Source organism: Equus quagga, chromosome 13, assembly GCF_021613505.1.
Source record: "Equus quagga isolate Etosha38 chromosome 13, UCLA_HA_Equagga_1.0, whole genome shotgun sequence".
Taxonomy (NCBI): domain Eukaryota; kingdom Metazoa; phylum Chordata; class Mammalia; order Perissodactyla; family Equidae; genus Equus; species Equus quagga.
The window spans coordinates 17,497,223-17,518,971 of NC_060279.1; the positions used below are offsets into that span (position 1 = coordinate 17,497,223).

The following is a 21,749-nucleotide window of genomic DNA, read 5'->3' on the forward strand; positions in this document are numbered from 1 at the left end:
TAAAAGAACATAGTTCTTTCAGGGTAGAGCTTTCAAGAAGGAAGGATAGAAAGAGAGGGAGGTGGTAAAAGAGAGATTCTAACAAGGTTATCTATTTTTAAAATATTACTCTAAAGAAATTTATCACGTGCTGTCCTTATGAAGTTAACTCTTACCAGCAAAAATTCTATTCTGAATAAGAAAGTCACAATGAAAAGTTTGTAATTATTTTGAGATTGCTCCCAGAAGGCATCCAGGGCAGAGGAGGCATTGGCTTACTGTGTGATCCAGCTGACCAACCTCGTTGGCTGGAGAGTTTAGCTCTGGTATGTGCCTGACGATGGACTCGGTAGAAATTTCACAGCTGTGTGGCACATCTGTTCAAGATCCAAAAAGTCAGTCACACAAGCATTGGTTGGGAAAGATTTGGCTTGGCACCAGTTCTCTGAAAAAGCTCTGGGAGTTTGAATCAAATGCAAGCTTAATATGCTGTAAGTTTAATGAAATGTTAGGCTGCATCCATGGAATTATAGCATTTAGTCCCGTTGTAAGCTGAGCTGTTCAAATCACACTTGAAGTACTGTAATAAATTCCAGTCATTTTAAGAAAGATATTGAAAATTAGAGTTTGTTTCTAGAAGGGTAGTCAAGAAGAATCTAGAAGTCATGCCATGGGAAATGGTTGAAAGACCTAGAGATGACAAGTCTCCAGTTTAACCTGAAGAAGAGAAGACTAAGGAGGGAGATGCTATAGCTGTCTTCAGATACTCAAAGACTTGGCTGATGCAGTGTGTTGTAAAATAATATTTGAAACAAATGTCTGATAAATAAGTAAATGAAGAAGAGACTAGGTGTGACTGTGTGAGTGTGTGTGTGTGTGTGTGTGTGTTGTTTTCCAGGGAAGAACAAGAACATGTGGTAAAAATTACAGGGAGGGAGGCAGATTTTAAACTCCATTAAACATAATTTGTAACAACCAATGCTGTCTATGGAGGGACAGGACATCATCCTAGATTAGGAAGGATTCGAGAAGGGGCCGAATAACTCTGTGAGGGATTGATAGAAAGAATGCCCCCATGCAGTAGTAAACCAGATTCCCGAGAAGCAGGGTTAAAATGGAACGGTGAGGGCTTTGTGGTTGGACAGACCTGGGAGCAAATTGTATCTTTGCCATTTAGCTGTGTGACTTTAAGCAAGATATTTACCCCCTCTAAGCGTTCATTTCTTCATCTGTTAAATGGAGATGATAAAACCATGTTAAAATGTTATCATGAGAATTAACTGAGCTGATGATGTCAAGTCCAGAAAGTGGAATGGGCTGGATTGATGTTAGTTGACCCTCCCTAGATCACATGGCCCCCAAAGGAGTAAGAGAGTGAGTTTGAGGAGCTGTCATGAGGAAGTCACCTAGGAAGCCCATCAGATTTACTTCGTCACCTTTGCCACCTCTGTGCCTTCAGAGCCTGACACGGCCTGCACAGGGCAGCTGTTCAGTAGGTGTTGGCACATTTGTTGACTTTTTTATCCTACTCTGGGTAAGTCATGGCCCTAGGCACTTCTAGAAACACGCTCTCACTGGGGCTGTGTGGCCAATGGAGACGGTATGACTGGTGGAAAGAAAGTGGGTTTTGGCATCAGACAGAGGTTCAAATCCCAGCTTTCCACTGGGTCAAGTGACTTAACTTTTCTGAGCTGTGTTTTTCTCTTCAGAGGCAATGCCTGTCTCATGCGAGTGACGGGTGAAATAGCATAGGCAAAGGAGTTGATATTCTTTCCTCAGTGGGATCCATCCCACAATCCGGGGAGGCACAGAATGCTGTCTACATTTACAGAAGATGAAACAAGACTCAGAGAGTTGAGTGATTTGCCCAAGGATATAGCAGAACTGGTATCTGATACAATTATTTTAACCTCAAGACTCATCATCTTTCTCTTCTACACCATGACAGAAACATTTTTTTGAATGTCTGCTGTGTGCCAGGTGCTATGCTAAGTATTTCCACCTGTTACCTCATTGGCCGTTTAGGTCCAACTGGAGATGTTAGTCACTGCATCACTCCATGAGTCTCTTTGGAACATCCACTTGTTCACTAGGGTGAACTTTCCTAGACACTTGAGAAAGGTCATTCCTCATGGGACTGTGGTTCTCTTTGACACCTGGCTTTGGAGGGACACTCAAGGTATAGTGAGGGGAGAGGAGATAGCTGTCCAGACAGTCATATTAGCTCCTCAGCCTTGACCATCATTGAAGGGACGAATGCTATGTATCTTGAACAGATGACACCATCAGCTGTTAGAAAGTTGTTCTAGAGTGCACAAATTGGCAGCCCTTGGTCTTCTCTAGCCCGTAGATTTCTTCTGTGGGGTTGCACAGGGTTTTAGAAATAAATTCCTTGCAAATATTTAAATCAAGAATTTTCACATAAAAACACGTAAGGTTTTTGGTTTCTCTTGAGGAGTTGGACAGTCTGGCAACCGTAAACTCATCTTCTCCCAGAAAACACCCCACCAGCACTGCGTAACGGCTGCTTCCTTTAGGTAGAGCAAAAAATCTCACAATCCTCAGGGGTGCATTTCACTCCCTTACCTTATGCCATCGAGCAGTTTAAATTAATGTGTGGTAGCCCATGCATAATTTATATTAATAATAATAAAACACCTGGGAGAATTGTCCCTGAGTTGTTTTTTGCTAATGATGTCTTTTTTTCCTGATCCCCAGTCTGTGATTGCAACGGGAAGTCCAGGCAATGCATCTTTGACCAGGAACTTCATAAACAGACAGGAAATGGATTCCGCTGCCTCAACTGCAATGACAACACTGACGGCATCCACTGCGAGAGGTGCAAGGCAGGATTTTACCGACAGAGAGAAAGGGACCGCTGTTTACCCTGCAATTGTAACTCTAAAGGTAGTTGGAAAAAAGGGGGAAAGAAAGAGCGAGAGGGAGAGTTGGGGGAGATGGGGAAGGAGGGAGGGAGAGAGAGAGGCAGAGGCAAGCAGACGTTCAACGTCTAGAGCAAATGAGAATCTGCTAGACACTGGTCTTCTTAGCAATTTCAATCTGAAAGGAAACTTGTTTTGCTTCAGTCTGGGTGGTAGGAACCAGCTGGGGCCTTTAGGACACGTGGGTTTGAATTCTAGTACCAAGAGGCACATGATTCCCTTTCTCAGCAGGTGACAGTCTCTGACCCAGGGACAAAGGAAGCTTGCTCTCTTCCAGTGATGGCTCTTCATATCCATGACTATCCCTTTGACCAAACTCTCAGAAAGTACGAGATTAGAGAGATCTGTTTCTGGTGCTGAGCCAGATGCTAGCAATACAGAGCGGTACCCGTAGAAGAGACAGACGAATAAACAGGCAAATTAGAGTCTTTCACAGAATTGTTAACAAGAGAAAATAGAATAACACATAGCGGGGCTGGTTCATAGGAGGGCTTGTTTTTCTCCCCAAATGTATCACCCAGTGATGTATCTGCAGGACTGTAGTTTTTATGCACACAGATGCACACATCATGCTATTATTCATCATGGGCAGACAGTAAAGACAAGTTAGTAAGTATAAAGAAGGGGAGAGAGGAAGTTCTGTTAAATGAGTTGAGTTTTTTTAAAACTGCTCTGTCTGTTATCTTTCTTGGCAGTTTCTGTTTCTTCTCTTTGCTAGCATGTGTTTAATAGCGTGATACGATAAATATTAATCCACCTAAAGGGCATGGCCTTTGTGCTTGGCAGTGACTCAGCGTAGCTCTGTGGGACCAATTCGGTTTCAGCAGCAGCTGAAAGAATCTAAAAGTGGGCAGATTTTGGTTCCGCCATGAGTTGCTGGTAGATTGGGTCCGGCAACCTCATGGAAAACTAGGGTGACCCTGAGGTGATACAGACCCTGATCCCAGCAATCACTCCCAAATTCACCAGAGTTGCTGTTATGATGTGGTCTGAGTCAGATTTGCCCAGCTTTGTGGCGTAGAATCAGCATCCAGAATCTTTGGAATTTAACAGTTCTCCTTATGAATCAAAGAACTTCATAAGGAAAAATTGAAAGAAAAATGATTCCATTTTAATGGGCATTTAACCTCTCTGATGAGCCCATATCCCCTGAGGCTAGGCAGCTTCGTGGTGAGTCACTGGAGTTGGGTCATCCCAGCAAAATGATCAGTGAGAATGTAATTAGAAATTTAATTGGCTCAGCTGGAAAGCCTGGCCTGAAGACAAGGTTGTTAGTCTCAGAGTAGACGAGGAGCCTGCTGCCTAGCAAAGAGCGAAGGATTTACCACGTCGTCTCTCCTTTGTCACTGTGTAGTCCATTGCTTGCCCAGCAACAATGAGGCTGGCTCTTTCTTTTCTTCTGGGGAATAGATATCCCGGATTCAGTGTGAACAGCCTGGTAGGAGGTAGTGGAGCCTAGCGATGATTTATATCTTGTATGATACTAACATGCATTCCTCGCTTACTCTGTGCCAGGCACTTTTCTAGATGCTTTCATCCAGTAATTAATTTAATCGTCACAAATAACCTTAGGAAGACGGTGCTATTATTATTTCCATTTTACAAATGAGGTAGCAGAGGCTTGGAGAAGGAGGTGAAGAAACTTGTGGAAGGTTGGAGAGCTATGTGGCAGAGCAAGGGTTCCAGCCCCAGGGGTGCTGACATCAAAGATCACGATGTAGAGTACAGCGGCGGGGGTGGAGCCAGACAGCCCAGGTTCAGATCTTGGCACTGCTGCTACTGCTGTGTCACTCTGGCCATATTCCTTAACCGCTCGCTATCCCTGTGTCCTCCTCTGTGAAAGACTGGTCGTACTATTTATATGACAGGATCGTGAGGATAAAATGATGTTTTTTAGGCACATGGTAGACAACTCAGATGTTTTCCTTATTAGGGCAGAGGTCAGGATCCCAATCTCCTGGAACACTGATTTTTGGTTTGTTTGCTTGTTTTTTTAAAGATTGGCACCTGAGCTAACAACTGTTGCCAATCTTTTTTTTTCTTCTTCTTCTCCTCCCTAAAGCCCCCTACTACATAGTTGTATATTCTAGCTGTGAGTGCCTCTGGTTGTGCTATGTGGGATGCTGCCTCAGCATGGCCTGTTGAGCGGTGCCATGTCCTCGCCTGGGATCTGAACCAGTGAAACCCCAGGCCACCAAAGCAGAGCGCATGAACTTAACCACTCGGCCACGGGGCCGGCCCTGGAACACTGGTTTTTTAAAAACTTACATTCCAGCTTAGACAGAAGCCTTGCAGAGGCCACATATTTGGTCTAAAACTATTTATTAGCATTTTATTTATTATTAACATCCAGAAAATGGCCATTAGCTTTTGGAATGTTTTTTAACAGTGTGGAAGCTAAGATCTGGAAGAGTTAATGAATGGCCTAAAGTCTCCCAGCAAGGGATTGCAAGAGCTAAAGTTGTAATTCAGGTGTTCTGATTAATTTAATATAATTATTAAATAATAATAATGTTCTTTTAAAATGCAAGTGCATATATATTTTTCAAGTGTTCCCAAAAAGGGGACCGGCCTGGTGGCACAGCAGTTAAGTGCACATATTCCACTTCGGGGGCCCGGGGTTTGCCAGTTCAGATCCCAAGCAAGCCATGCTGTGGCAGGCGTCCTATGTATAAAGTAGAGGAAGATGGGCACAGATGTTAGCTCAGGGCCAGTCTTCCTCAGCAAAAAGAGGAAGATTGGCAGCAGATGTTAGCTCAGAGCTAATCTTCCTCAAAAAAAAAAAAGAGGAAAAGTGTTCTCAAAAAGAAGTATACTCTCTTGGTTTAAATTGTAATCATTTTAGAATACCTTCCTGAGTCCTCAAGTGCGTGTAGACTACATCTGCATAAGCCCTATACAGTGCTTATTGGCACAGGACGCTGTTCTTCATCTGTTCTTTAAACCCAGTTGTTCACAATCCCTAAGAGTAGCTCATGATGTAGGAAATGGGGCAGGTGTTTTTATTTTGATGAGATTCTTTGAAAACCCAGTGCTATTATTTTAGAAGTTTTGAAACATGCAATAAATTAGTCATGTTCACAGTAAGAGCCTGTGTACGTCTCCACGTCAACTTTGCAAGGCTCGAAGGAGGCCTAGAGATTACAGTATAAACTACACTTTTTAGGCACCTACTACGTATGAGACACTGAATTAGACACTTTATGTATTTTAGCTCAGAGTCTTCCAACAGCTCTACAGCTAGAGGTTGTTAACCCCAGTGATGAGTAAGCATTTTGCCCAAGGACACACAGCTAATAAGTGGCCAAGCTCGTATCTGAAGTGAGATCTGTTGGACTTCACAGCCCGGGCTCTCCTTATGTCCCCCAGCTTCTAGAGCTGTATTCTCTAGACAATGTCCTATGGCACACTGTGTTCCTCAAGATAATAGTAGGTGTTGCCTATAAGAATGTCAAATAATGTTTGGAAACACTGGCATTAAAAAGTTAACGAGCTTCATGCCTACTGAATGTACTATTATGTTATAAATTTCTGAAAGATTTAGTATGTACCATTTCCCAAACTCTAAGAACACAGAATGCCTATTTTCCTGAAATGATGGTTAATAGCCCTCAGAAGAGTTTTGTAGAGTACCACCCAGTTCTGTAGAGTACTCACCCAGACTCCTCTAATCCAGGCCATCATGTCAGCGGATGATTCCTTTCACGAGGGCCTGCTGGTCCTTCCCTCCCAAGGCATCCTGCAGCTCGCTTTAGAGCTGTCTTTCTAAACTGCAGGTCTGATCTTATCACTGCCTGCTTGAACCTCTGATAGCTCCCTATTATCCACAAATGGATCTGTTATCCTTCTGTTAGCTCTTACTTCAAAAGTAGATAGCATGAACTAATATATATATATATGCATAGGGCATAACTTGGTGTCTCCCACTTGATAGGTGCTCAAAAAATGTAGTTTCTACTGTTATCACTGAGGGCCCCTTCAAGCCTTGCAAAACTGACATGGAGATGTTCGCAGACTCTAACCGTGAACATGACTAATTTGCTTCACCATTCCATATGTGGCATAAAAGCCTTTACATAGGCGCAGAGCCAATATTTTTATTGATGTGAATTCTGACTACTAGTGAATTGAAAGCCCACAGAAGGACAACAGTTTAGAAAAAAAGGGAGCAACTGGTTAATGTTTTGCTGGCTTTATAGATTATGGATAGCCTAATTGTCGCAGTTGTTTGAGATATATGGATTATTTTATAATTCTGCCAGCTGCAGGGAAATTATAAAGTAAGTGAGGTAGACCTCTAGGCACCTTTCACTTCATCTTTTGGCGCCCTCCTAACTCCTTTCGCAATAGCCCCATCCTCTTTCCTGGTGTACATGTATTAAGCCAACAGATTTCAGGGCCTCTTCTTTGTGTCAGGCAGTGTGCTGGGCACTGGGGATACAGCGGGGAACATGAGCTGAGGTCTCGTAAGTCAGCAGGGCTAAGGCCTGGAGCAGGGGTGGGACGGATATTTTAGATCGGGGGGTCAGAGAAGATTTCTCTAGAGAAGTAATATTTAATCAAGACCTGAGTGCTGAGAATGGGCCAAGTAGGGGACGTTCCAGGGATGGAGCATTCCAGGCTAGGAGAGCAGGAAGAGTAGACACCCTGAGGAGGGAAGCAGTTGGCACGTTCTAGGAACAGACTGGAGAGCTGGGAGCTGGAACTCAGTGAAGGAGGGTAGGAGATGAGCTAAGAGAGATCGAATCTTACAGGCCAGCATCCAGAGTTTGCATTTTATTCTGCTTTTAGTGGGGAGAGACCAGAGGACCAAAACAGACGAATAGCATGATCTGAATTGCATTTGTGAAAGGGCACTGGGCTTCTGTCTAGAGAATGGAGCCCAGGGAGGCAAGGATGGAGGCAGGAAGGAGAGTGAGAGGCAGGGTCCAGGTGAGAGAGGACAGAGGCTTGAACCAGGGTGGTGGAAGGGGAGGCAGTGAGAAGGGCTGGATTCCAGACTGGCGCATTTTGTGATCCTGAGCACCTCTTGTCTTTCATCCGCACTCAGTCTGAGAGGACCCATTTACAAGTACAAGCATGTCTATAAAAAGTGAATCATAGGACAAGTACTCCAGTGCACTGAGCCGGGTAGATGCACAGGTCCTCCATTCTTCACAAGGGGTGATGCCCCAAGGATGAGAATTTCTACCACTCCAGGGTGGTAGAGATATTTTTGGTTAAGAGGCCTTTTTGTGCTCTTAAAAAATTACACCGTTCAAGCACTGACCCTTAAAAGATGACTTTTGTCTGCCAGAAATAAGGGAGAATGTTGCTCACTTTCTCATACTGTCTTCGAGGAGGCTGATGTGCGCGTTCGCAAATTTTCCTTCTTCTTGAGATCTCAAGGATTTGATGAACTTCTTTTTAAAGGCAGTGGCTGTCACACTACTTAATGTTGAAATCAGAGTAGATCCATAAATAAAAATGCTTTCAGGAGTAATTTCCATTTCTTTCCTTGAAGAAGCCATCCTGGCTGTCAGAACTTTCCCTGGTGGGCGGATGGATCCTCAGATGATGTAAAAGAATTGCCAGAGGCAGCAAGCGGTGGTTAGTAGTATTTCTTGAGTTCCATAGGATGACAGTTGCTTCCTAATGCCATATAAATTAAATATTTCCTTATCCCTACCTTGTTGGTTACAGGTTCTCTTAGCGCTCGATGTGACAACTCTGGACGGTGCAGCTGTAAGCCAGGTGTGACAGGAGACAGGTGTGACCGATGTCTGCCCAGCTTCCACACACTCACTGATGCTGGGTGCACCCAAGACCAAAGGCTGCTGTAAGCATCTGTACTCAGCACTGCTGCTTCTGCCATGAATAGTGACGATTATATGAACATTACTGACCACTTGCCTTTACTGATGCCTACTGTATGCCAAACACTCTTTTGAGGAATTCACGTGGGTTATCTCATTAAATCTTCACAATAACCCTAAGAGGCTGGGATTAGCATTGTACTCATGTTTAAGATAAGAAACAAACCATAAGAAGTTAAATAATTTGTCTGATGTTACTGGGGAAGGTAGTCTTAACATTCAGGCCTGAGTGTTGGCTTTGGAACCCGTGTTCTTCACCCTAACAATTGCCCCCCGTTTAGACGAACTAGGATGGAGGGAAAGATTCTAACCTAGGACCCATTTCAACCCAAATGAATTTGGAGTAGAAGGACTTTTCTGCATAATTTTAATCCCCTTTAGTTTGAAGAAGACGGAGCATACATTATAAATCACATAACTAATCTGCAGAGATGCAGAGCTGGCAGAGTGTTGGGAGGGAAAGCTTAGCAGTGAAGCCGTTAGCTAGAAGGCGACCCACAGAGGAATCGCTTCCCCATTGCCCACTTTTCCAGCCCCTGCCCATATGAGAACCGCCCTCCACCCGTGCTTGCACTGTTCCAGTTATCATTGTCCCAAGTTCTCTTACCCTCTGGGCCTTTGCATGGATTGCTCTCTTCCAGACTTCCCTGACCCCTTTTAGGTAGTTTTCAGAGACCCTCCCTTGGGCCCAATCTCCTTTTTGTAACCCTTTTAAAACATGAAGTAGATCATTTCACATCTCTGCTCACAACTCTCCATTAGCACCTTTTCCCACTCAGAATGAGACGGAAACTTCTTATCAAGGCTGGCAGGGCCCTGCAAGATCCTCGCACCCCCTCCACCCTCAGCGGTAGGCTCCCACTCGATTTCTCACCACTCCCCTCTGCATTCCAGCCACACCAGCCTTCCTTCCCTTCTTCAAAGGTGCCAAGAGTATGTGACCACGGCCTTGGCCTCTAGCACTCTTCCTTCCCGCAGAACAACACAGTGCTTCGTGTGACCCCATTCCCACGTCATTCAGCTCCTCACAGAGGCCTTCCCTGACCAGTCCCCAGCCCTCCATGTTCTGACTCTGTTGTTTTAGTTCAATCTCTTAGTTTATATATGTATTTATTTGTCTCTCTTTCCCACTAGACCATAAGCCCCATTGTGGTTTGGTCTCGTTCACTGCTGTATCCCCATGCCTAGAGTAGGAAGAGGCACCTAGAGGGTGTCCCAGCTCAGCTACACTGGCATTATGCTTTATGGCTGTTGCTGTTCACATATCTGCCCTGCCTTGAGACTCCTAGAGAACAGGGGCTATTTCCTATTTCTTAGTATCCCCAGTGCTTAGCAACAAGTAGATGCTGAATACACATTTGTCAAAGGGTCCAGATAAGTAGTATGGAGGGGCTAAGACAGGGAGCTGCCTATGGGGATTGAAAGATGAAGATTGGGAGAGGAATCTTCAGGAAGTCTGACAGGACTCGGCATCTGATTGGATGAGGAATGTAAGGGAGAGAAAAGAGTCAAATCCAGGTTTGGGCAGGATTTGAATGGGGTCATAGGGCAGTCAGAGGAGGAGGAGATCATTAAGGAACAGACAACAAACTTGGTTTTAGATCCATGAGACAGGTGCGTGTGACTGTGTGCCAAACTGAGTGACAGAGAGCAGTGGTGTGCCTAGTCAGAGACCAGTGCCCGAGTCACAGGTCTGCACGAGACAAGGAAACTGCGCCAAAATTAAATAATGAAAGCAATGATTTCCTTCACTGAGAAAGTCTTACAACCAAACAAACCAAATCAGCCAGACTCAGCAATTCCACTCCTGGGTATACACTCAAGGATATGAAAACATATGTATCTGCACAGAAACTTGTACACAAATGTTCATAGCAGCATTGTAGCTAAAAAGTGGAAATAGCCCAAATGTCCATCAGCTGAGGAAGGGATAAACAAAATGTAGTATATCCATATGATGGGATTTTATTCAGCCATAAAAAGAATGGCGTACTGATGCATAGTATGACATGGGTGAACCTTGAAAACATACTGACTGAAAGAAGCCAGACACAAAAGGCCACATATTGGATGACTCCAGTAATAGGAAATGTTCAGAATAGACAAATCTGTAGACGCATAAGTAGATTAGTGGTTGCCTCGGGCTTGGGGGATGATTGCCAAAGGCACAGGGTTTCTTCTTGGAGTGATGAAAATGTTCTAAAATTGATTGTGGTGCTGGTTGTATAACTGAGATTCTACTAAAACCATTGAATTGTCCACTTCAAATGGGTGATTTGCATGGTAGGTGAATTATCTCTCAATAGAAGTGTTACCAAAAGAAAGAACCAAAGGAACTAAAACAACAAGTAGATGGAATCAATCATGATGAAAGCAGACAGTATTGAATTAAACAATAGAGAAACAAATGAAAAATTTTTAAAAAAATGTCCACTGAACCGGTCAACTAAACTCAACAGTTCAGTGAGGACTTTGGTTTACATTCTGGCACAAACCCCTCCTCTCCTTAGGGGTTGGTAGCAAACAGTTCACAGATTGGCTGTCGCCCACAGACCACACTTTGAGTAGCACTGGCAGAAACAAATGAGTCCTTAAAGAGTCTGAGAGAGATTAGTGTGGACAGGATGGCTAAGAGAGGCCTCATTGAAGATGAAAGATCTGTTCAAGTTGCTGACATTTGCTTATGAGCACTTGATCTTTATGTATGTAGTTGCAAAGCATTTGGAACACATTCCTAATTTTCTTTGTCTTCTTTCCCAGAGACTCCAAGTGTGACTGTGACCCAGCTGGCATCTCAGGGCCCTGTGACTCAGGCCGCTGTGTCTGCAAGCCGGCTGTCACTGGAGAGCGCTGTGATAGGTCAGTGTGAACTGTGGTCCTACAGACACAGCAGGAGAGTCCCTTGGCAGCTGGCCTGAGAATTCATCCTCCGAGTGCAACTATGGAAAAGGAATACTTAACAAGTGTTGATGACCTTCCTCTCCTCGGTCCTCAAAACTAGGCTTTTTTTTTTTTTTAAATACAGCTGAGCTCCCAAATCTCACTGGACTCCACGCTTCTGCCGTGGCCCCTTCTTTTTGTTTACACTGTGGCAGAGGCACAAGGCCGTAGTGAGTCCCCTCGCCAGCTGGCTCTGAATCCCAGGTGCTCCGATACAAGGTGGTATGCAATAATGAGATCACAAGACTCAACTCAGCCCCAGAAAAGGCCTGGCCTAATTAAATGTGTTGGGAAAATCCTAGTAAGAGGGAATATGGCAATGTGGTATGGCCATTTATAACCATCGTGTGCAGAAAAGGAACCGCCCAGGGATGGGGTGGCGGTTACATGCACGCACATGAACTGCGGGAAGATGTAAGAGCCCTTTGGGCCCCGCGCCATGTTGGGGCAGGTGGCGCGGTAAAGAGTGATCCACCCTCGGCTGCTGCTGCAGGACATTCCTTAAGTACAAACTGCTCCGACTTAAAACTTCCCTCCCCTGAGATGTTGTGAGCAGACGGCTGTGAGTTTGGCTCCAAAGGTAGTAAGAAAGCAGTTCTTTGGCATCCTGACAAGTACTTATATCTGGGCAGAGGGAATGGCAGATAGATTCTGAGCTTGGGTTTTCAGGGGGTTCTTTTTGGCTGAGGTGAGGGTAGGGACATATAGCTTAAGAATGAAACGAGGAGGGCCGGCCTGGTGGCGCAGCGGTGAAGTGAGCACGTTCCGCTTTGGTGGCCCCGGGTTCGCTGGTTCAGGTCCTGGGTGTGGACATGGCACTGATTGGCACACCATGCTGTGGCAGGCGTCCCACATATAAAGTAGAGGAAGATAGGCATGGATATTAGTCAGGGCCGGTCTTCCTCAGCGAAAAGAGGAGGATTGGCAGCAGTTAGTTTAGGGCTAATCTTCCTCAACAAAAAAGAGTGAAAAGAGGCGTCACTTTTTTAAAACGTTTTTCATTTCAAAACATAACACAGAAATAGAAAGCCACATAAAACAAATGTCAGCACCACCAATTATATGAAATAGACCTTTGCTATAAAGGTTCCATCCCAATCCTGGAAGTGACCCCTATTCTGACTTCCATGTTAATCACTTCTTTGTTTTCTTCATAATTACCCAAGTGCATCCCTAAACATTATTGTTCAGTCTTGCCTGATCCTTTTCCCTCCCCCTCCCCCCTTTGTTTATCATTCCTTCCCTACTCTTTCTTGGCCTCCCTTTCTCCTCCCCTCCTCCCCTCCTTTCCTCTCTCTTTTCCTTCTTTTTCAATGTCTTTTAATCTACAGGTTTCCTCCAGAGAAACCATATTGATTTTTTTTAACCCTTTCTCTGCAGAGAAAACACAATGCTTAGTTATTTATAGCCGTTCACTGAAGCGTCTACTGTTCACAGCTAACCTGCTCTTCTGTGATTTTGCACAATGATCATACTCCTGACATCTGGGCCAGTGGATTAGACCACATGATTTAGAGGCAGATGTACCTGAGTCTGAATCTTGCCTCAACCGCTTACCAGCTGTATGATCCTAAACATGTCTCTCTGGCCATGGTCTCTTCATCTAAGAAACTGAAAATAACAATTCCTATCTCATAGGGCTGTAGTGAGGATTAAATGAGAGAGCATACATAAGGTGCCTGGCATGTCGTAAGTGCTAAATAAATGATCATTGAAACTATCGTTACTTCATGTAGAACGATGCAGTTAACTTGAACAGACTGAAAACAAGTCCCTCTCACCTTCTTCTCTGTGACCCCAACATCTGGGATTTGTCTGGCAGCTGTGGCTCTCAGAGAAGCTAGTGGAGAGCTTGAGCTTGGAGCGGAGGTGGAACGCCAGCCTAGGCTTTGCTTTTGTAGAGGGCCAGCCTCTAGCCATCCTTCTTTGTCATATCCTCACCCGCCCCTTTCCCCCATGGGCCAGAGCCCAGGTACAAGGGGGAGTGATGGTGGGCAACACCTAATGGTCTTATAGGGGGGTCAGTGCAGTTGAGGGGGTGCTGGGGCTGGAGCATTTCCCTTTCCTTTCTTGGCCTACACCTCCCACTTTTTTTTTTTTTTTTATTAATGTTATGATAGATTACAACCTTGTGAGATTTCAGTTGTACATTTTTGTTAGTCATGTTGCACCTCCCACTCTTTTGCCCCCATTAAACACTTGCCCCAGGACAGGGCCAGCTCTGCATATCCGTGCCCCACCCCTCCCTCTCCTGCCCATGTGACCCCCACTCCATTCCTCAGCGAGGATGGGAAAATCACTAAGTTTCGAGACAATCAAGTCAAAGGTGATTCTGCTCTACCAGAAGGAGAGAAAGTGAATGTTCCTCATGCTCTCTCAGTGGGGGGCTGTGATTGATTGTCCACGTGGTGGTCTGGGAGTGGGGGTGGGATGTGCAATGTAGTATTTCCCACCTCTGGGAATTAATAGTGCCAGGTGGGAGAGACAGTGGAAAAGATCAGTCATCATATTCTCTATATGGAATAAGAAATAACCTATAATATTGTCGTGATTTCTAAAACGCCACTGCAGGTGTCGACCAGGTTACTATCACCTGGATGGGGGAAACCCTCAGGGCTGTACCCAGTGTTTTTGCTATGGGCATTCCGCCAGCTGCCACAGCTCTGGGGACTACAGTGTCCATAAAATCATCTCTGCCTTCCATCAAGGTACAGTGTTCTGTCTTCTAGGATTTTGTTTGTAACACTGCATAGGGCTTTGTGCTCACAGACAACCACAGGATGGGATCCTTGAGTCATCTTTAGACACTCTCTTCTAGCTGTAATGGACATTCTTCCATCAGGGCATTAAGGCAGACCCTCGTGTCTCGAAAAAGTTACAGCTGAACAATTTACTCATACCAACGTGTGATAACTTAAAAGCATAACTAAAGAGACCAGATTTTCATCTCCCTGTATTTCCCATCCCCCTCTATTTCAAAACCACAAAAGAATCATTCTTTTGGACTGGGGAGTTTATGAAAGTCTTCCTGGAATTCACATTCACTACTAATTCTGCTGTCACATACATTAATTGAGTTAATATATGTAACATTAGTTACCAAGCTACAAAACACTATAAAAATATGGGAGATTGATATAATTTCAACTCTGAGTTTCTCTTTGAAATACTGGACCCTCTTACCTCATTAAGGCAGACATTGTTTATGTAAATAAAATAAAAATACAAATTACAGGCAGATGAAAACACGCTCTCTTATTACAAGAGTCAGACTCAAAGACAAAAAGTCCAAGCAGCTGTAGGGTGGGAGCGGGTGAACTTGAGACCCAAGTAGAGAGGTACATAGGCAATTTGGAGGACTGTACACAAACGTGGAAATATTAAGAAAACCTCACTTGCTACTCAGTGCTAGGACTTTTTGGCAAGCAAGTCTTGCCTTGTTTAACTCAACAGATGATGAGGTTTGTCTGAATGCAGAATGGTTTTATTTGTCTTCCAGATGTTGATGGCTGGAAGGCTGTCCAAAGAAACGGGTCTCCTGCAAAGCTCCATTGGTCACAGCGCCATCGGGATATATTTAGCTCAGCACGACGATCAGACCCTGTCTATTTTGTAGCTCCTGGTATGTATGGTCTTTTTCCTATCAAAGCCAACTTATAAGACAAGGAAGTCAGGATAGGAAAATGGAGCTAGAAGATGTGGCAACCCTTTCACTCAGTGTTCAGGGCAGTAGTATCTCCAGAAGACAGCTGGGCTTCAGCTGCATTTGACATAGCCATGGCAGAGTAGAGCAGAACGGGGGGTCCAGGTGGTCAGACCCCGGGGGAGGTTCCTACTTTAATCAGATGGGGAGTTTCTAGGTTTCCCACCAAGACAAGAAATAAGGACTACGGTCAAATCTGTGGGTCTATTGAGAAGCAGATGGAAAAGCAAAAACAAGGCATTTCTCAAAGCTTTAAAGTACTTGTAAATTAAAAAGTATATGTTAGTCAGTGGTATAGAAAAGCTGGGTGGAAAAGCTCTGGCTAGAATTCTAATCCTAGTTCCTATCCTGCTCTAATACGTGATTCCTGGGCAAGCTGTCCTCTTAACCTTTCCAAACTTTAACTCTCAGCTATTAAATGGGAATAATAATGTCTGCCTCCAAGAATTATTGCCATCAAATGTGATGTTTGTGAATGCATTCTGGAAACCATAAAACATTGTGACAAATGGCACTATTGCTGGTATACCTGGGAACTTGACATCTTGGTCTGTCTTGAGGGCCATTCTGTGAATCATCTAATAGATGGAACTGTCTTACAATAGCCCATTTAGCATTTCAGTAACTAACCCTCCTTGTAGCCAATAGCAGTGTGGCCAGGCCCTCTTCGGGCAGGGCAGCGGGTGGGGAACGTAGAACTCCAACAGAAATTGCCAACAGTAATGCAACCTTGCTCACTAGTCTGCTTCTCCACTTTCAAAACTGATCTCAATTTTTTCAAATTCTACTTCACAGCCAAATTTCTTGGGAATCAACAGGTGAGCTACGGGCAAAGCCTATCTTTTGACTACCGTGTGGACAGGGGAGGCAGACACCCATCTGCCCATGACGTGATCCTGGAAGGTGCTGGTCTACGGATCACAGCTCCCTTGATGCCACTTAGCAAGACACTGCCTTGTGGGATCACCAAGACTTACACATTCAGGTAAAAAGAGAGACTACAAGTGGGTCAAATAGAGCAAGCTGTGCTTGAAGTCCAGTTCCTTTGTTCATTCATTCAATCATCATTCATTCATTCATTCAACAAGCTTTTCTGAGTACTTTTACATACAGACATGGTGTTATGTGCTGAGATAGGACATGATTCCTGCCCTTAAACCCCTGATAGGCTCATGGGAGAGAAAAATAAACAGATGATTCCAGTGTGGCTTATAAGTGCCGAGATAGACGAAACACAGGTGTTTTGAACACACACAGGAGGCACAAGGAACCCACATTGGAGTGATCAAGGAAAGCTTCTCAAGAAGATATGACAAGTGAAGAGCAGCTCTCTAAGGAAGGAAAGGGAGAAGGGTCACCAAGGCAGAGGCGGTACCATGCTTGAGGAAGTTCTATGCCTTTAGGAAATTCCGAGTAGTTAAGCATGAGTGGAGCATGGAATCTGGGAGAGGAATACAGTGAGAAGTGAGGTCAGAGAAAGAGGCGGGGGTGAGGTCATGGACGTCCCTGTGTGTGTCTAAGGAGGTTGCAGGTTATCCTGTAGAATGGGGTTTTTGAATGGTGCGTATAGAGAGGTCAGGGAAGCGGGCTGTGCCTGCTAAGTGCTCAGTACTACATTAGAGGCTGGGAAATCAAGATGAAGAAACATGGTCTTTGTCCTCCAAGAGCTCCTGGTCTAGTTGGATATATAACATGTCCAAAAGCAAACAGAATACAGCTCAATAATCACTTTAGTGGAGGTGCATGTTCATGGGGACTTGTGGGGAGAGGAAAGAGTGCCTAATTCTGCCTGGAGGAGTCAGGAAAAGTGCCACAGAGGAGGCAGTGTGTGGGCTGAGAACAGAAAGAAGCACAGGGCTTTTCCAAGAGGAAAATCAGGACAACCTGTACATGTGAATATATGTGGGGACGTGGAAAGGGAGAATACGGAAGGAATTGGCAAGCAATATTTATGGCTGGAACACAGCATATCCATAGCGGAGATGGGAAGATAAGATTGAACAGGCTGGAAAAGGACCCAGCATGGTGGGCTTTGTATGTCATGTCAAGGAGCTGAGATCTTGTTCATGATGGCAAGATGATGGAAGCCACTGAGAGATTAGAAGTTGAGAAGTGGCATGATCAGGTGTGAAGGCTGGGTGGAAATACCGTGTGGAAAATAGTTCAGTAGGGTCCTTAAGTGGGCCATCAGAACACAGTTGCAGTGGTTCAAGTGAGAGTTGTTGGGGCCTAACGCAGGGCAGAGGTGATGGGGATAGAGAATGGACGACCCACAGCACGCACACAAGGGGTACTTAAATAAGTAAGTGCAGCTTATTCTAATAATACATACACACAGCTACCCTAGCCTGAATACCCATTCCCACCTTCTCAGCTTGGTGAACCTCCCTCTTTGAAATTCAGCTTACAAGCTTCTTCCTTTGTATTAGCCTTCTCAGAATCCTGGTAAAGTTACACTCACCTCATGGGTTTCTACGGCATTCTCTACATACATTTGTTATAGCATTCACTGCACCGTATCATAAGTATTTGTTTACCCACTGACTCCCCTGCCTGGATGCTGATCACTTCACCCTAGTTGTCTTTGTATCCTCCAGCCTCATACATCATCTGGCCCAAACCAAGTGCACAGTAAATTTTTGTTTAGCAAATTAGTGAATGGAACAAAACAGTGTAGGATTGTTCCTAGAAGAGATATTTCAGAAAACAACAAAATTAATGAGAATGGCACAAGCCCTGGTGATATGATGCAGTGAGGCATTATGATGCCAAATTAAGAAGTATTAGATGTGGACAATGTAGAAGGTGGAAACTGACTTTTGAAAATAGCAAGTGAAACATGCTCAGATAAATTGTTTAAACAACAAAACTGAAAATGAATGGTAGCTCTTGCGGATCAGAGCTTCTTGAGCTCAGAGATGGTTCTGATGTTAGGTTTTGTGTGGCCAAGAATGGAAGGTGGTCTCTGATGACTTGGACCAGCACTGGATGCTGTGACTGCTGGAGCACGGCTTCCTACACTAGGATGTCCTCCATCATGTCCTGTGGAGCTTGCGTTCCCCACGGAGTGAGAAAGCTCCAAGTTCTTGCCTACCAGGATTGCTACCCGTCCTTAGCCCCTTTATGCAGAGCTTCGAAGGGGCTTACCTGTTCCCACGTTCTCAGGCATAATTTGTGTCAGGTATACAAATTCTGAGATTTGATAAGAGTTGGATATTTAAGCTTTTGGTTTTAAATCATGCAGATTAAATGAACATCCAAGCAGTAATTGGAGCCCCCAGCTAAGTTACTTTGAGTATCGGAGGTTACTGCGGAACCTCACAGCCCTGCGGATCCGAGCTACCTACGGAGAATACAGTAAGTGACTGAGAGAAATGAAATTCCCTCTTCTTAGGTTTTTAGTTGAATTTGTTTCAACTCCCTAAGGTGGTGACAGTCTCGAGACAAGTAGATCAACTGCTTGATGGTTTTGATGTAGTCCCTGGTGAAGTCTAGAAAAAGCTTTAAAAAAGGAATTTTTCTCCAGAAGGAGGTCAGCACCAATGAAGAATGAATGATGCTACCTTGCTAAAAGAGTCTCCACATTTAGGTGAAAGCTGATTATTTGAAGAAGATAATCTACAACAAATGGCACGTTCCCTTGGCTGGGAAACGGCATCTACCACACAGCCCTCTACTCCTTGAGTAGCTTTTCCTCTGGGATTATACTCAGTACTGCTGTGTTTGGATATCATCATGTATTCTGTTAATTCCTTTTATCGAATTTAACATGTTGGGTCCTCCTAATCCTGATTGGAATTATTTAAATGAGAATTCCTCCAGCTTTTTAGCACCCATGTGGAAAGGAAGCATGGCTGGCATGCACTACTTCCATTCCACTGATGCAGTGAAAAAAGCAAGAAGTAGAAAAGGTGTTTACTGACAACTTATTGAATCTTTGCTCTGTGCCAGGCACGTTATAATATATACATTGTCTCATTTAATTTCACAAACATAGGAGGTGGACACCAGTGTTACTTCTCTTCTACAGCTGACGAAACACAGTCCTGGACAGGTTACGTGACTTGCCCAGTTCCCACAGCTAGTGAGAGAGGAGCTAGAATTCAAACCCTGATTTTTCTGATACCAGAGCCTGTGCGCTCAGGCATGGTGGACTGCTATACCTCTACAGATAGCATAGCGAGTGAATACCACCTGTTTTTGACAGGGAGTTAAGAAAAACAAAATCCAAAGAGAGCCTTGACTTTAGATCTTTAGGCCTTACCACTTGCTACTTCTAACTTGTTCTCTCTATTGCAGGTACTGGGTACATTGACAACGTGACCTTGATTTCAGCCCGCCCCGTTTCTGGAGCCCCAGCACCCTGGGTTGAACAATGTGTATGCCCTGTTGGCTACAAGGGGCAGTTCTGCCAGGATTGTGCTTCCGGCTACAAAAGAGATTCAGCCAGACTGGGACCTTTTGGCACCTGTATTCCATGTAACTGCCAAGGGGGAGGGGCCTGCGATCCAGACACAGGTGAGTGAAATGACACCTGGACCAGGTGGCTGGGGGTGCAACCAGGTGACTGGGGTCTCCTGTGGAAGAGAAAGCGCTATGTAAGAAAGGCTGTGCCTGAACTCATTTTGGAGATGGGAAAGGATTAAGGAAAGTAGGGCTGGAGTCAGGGAAGATGGATATGGCGCTTGATTACACTCAACCCTTTTCATTATGGAAATGCCACAAGGTTGTGAGAAAGGTGCTAGGTTACAGGAAGTGGCTGTCATGGTTCAGTGCTGGGCAGGGGAGTTGGTGTCGAGTTGCAAGAATTGTATAGGGAGATCAAAGGCGATGACAGGGCCTGAATGGATGTGCCGACAAATGGTGTCAGGCCCTGGGGGACGGGGGAGCAGCATTCAGTTATGGATTGTAAAGGAACTGTATGTCTCCTTAGCATGGGAGAGTAAGGGTGACAGTCAAGGGTCGTGGCCATGTTTAGAGTTGGTACGGGGGCAAAGGTGAATGCCAGTGCTCAGATACTTTGGGGAAAGCTTCAGAAAGGCAGCTTTGAGTTACTAAGCTCTGACTCCCATGCATCATCCATATTAAAGGAAGTGTGTAGTTTTACCTGGCTCACTTCTCTGCCTCCCAGGAGACTGTTACTCAGGGGATGAGAACCCTGACATCCCTGAGTGTGCCGACTGCCCCATTGGTTTCTACAACGATCCACAAGACCCCCGCAGCTGCAAGCCGTGCCCCTGTCGCAATGGGTTCAGCTGCTCCGTGATGCCTGAGACAGAGGAGGTGGTGTGCAATAACTGCCCCCAGGGTGTCACTGGTAAGGCCATCGACCTGCTTCACCCTGTCCTGATGCTGTGAATTTGCGTAAATAGTTTCCCTCCCAGGTAATGTCTAGGGAACTATAATTACTTGGGGGTTAATCTAAATGGGCTCATTCTAAACATAGGAATATTTCGATGCCCGAGAGGTGAGGTAGATTGAGGAACGGCAGAATGTATGGGGAGGAAACATCTAAAGCTGTTTCAGGAGGTTTGTAATTAGGGCATAACGTTTTCAGACAAAATACATGGTTTAACTAAGTTTTTAAAAATGAACCAAGGTAAAGAAGGAACACTCAGTGACCTTTTAAATGTCACACCTCTCTGCTGGCCAGTCCGAGAGAAGAGTTAATCCTTCAGCAGCAGGCTTGGTGGTGTTGCTCGAAACCTGGCCGTCTCCCGTCTAGCTAACTGGCAGGAAGCCTCGTAGAGATGCGCTGCGTTCTAAAGTCTGGGACCAACGCGAGTGGAAGGCAGACCCCCTCCCTGCGCACCTGCTCCTGACGCTATGGTTCTGGGGGCCAGGGTGGGAAGCTCTTCTAGAACGTGGCTTGTATTTAGGCCTCTGCGTCTGGTCTCGCTGCCAGTCGATAACTACTTGGCCTTGGCCATTTGTTCCTCCCAGGTGCCCGCTGTGAGCTCTGTGCTGATGGCTATTTTGGGGACCCCTTCGGGGAACGTGGCCCAGTGAGGCCTTGTCAGCCCTGTCAGTGCAACAACAACGTGGACCCTAGTGCCTCCGGGAACTGTGACCGCCTGACAGGCAGGTGTCTGAAGTGCATCCACAACACAGCTGGGGTCCACTGTGACCAGTGCAAAGCAGGCTACTATGGGGACCCGTTGGCTCCCAATCCAGCAGACAAGTGTCGAGGTAGGCCTGCGTCCCCAGACAGACTGTATGGGTGGGTGTGTGGGTGTGTGTGTGTACGCATAAGCTTGCTAGTGTGTACACGTCAGAACATACAAGTCAGCAAGGCCAACAGCAGGTAACACTGTGATGCTACTTTGCTTT

General features: G+C 45.1%; 1 protein-coding gene across 2 annotated transcripts in view; it reads left to right on the top strand.

The window, feature by feature from the left end:
* LAMC2 (laminin subunit gamma 2) overlaps positions 1-21,749 on the top strand; it is a 53,129-nt gene that overhangs the window by 15,978 nt on the left and 15,402 nt on the right. For both annotated transcript variants that reach the window (XM_046683062.1, XM_046683063.1), the window contains 10 exons: positions 2,698-2,886; positions 8,604-8,739; positions 11,537-11,635; positions 14,288-14,424; positions 15,216-15,338; positions 16,215-16,404; positions 18,664-18,776; positions 19,719-19,937; positions 20,551-20,736; positions 21,363-21,608. In XM_046683062.1, coding sequence (XP_046539018.1) covers positions 2,698-2,886; positions 8,604-8,739; positions 11,537-11,635; positions 14,288-14,424; positions 15,216-15,338; positions 16,215-16,404; positions 18,664-18,776; positions 19,719-19,937; positions 20,551-20,736; positions 21,363-21,608 — 1,638 coding nt within the window. The remainder of the gene's footprint in view (positions 1-2,697; positions 2,887-8,603; positions 8,740-11,536; positions 11,636-14,287; positions 14,425-15,215; positions 15,339-16,214; positions 16,405-18,663; positions 18,777-19,718; positions 19,938-20,550; positions 20,737-21,362; positions 21,609-21,749) is intronic.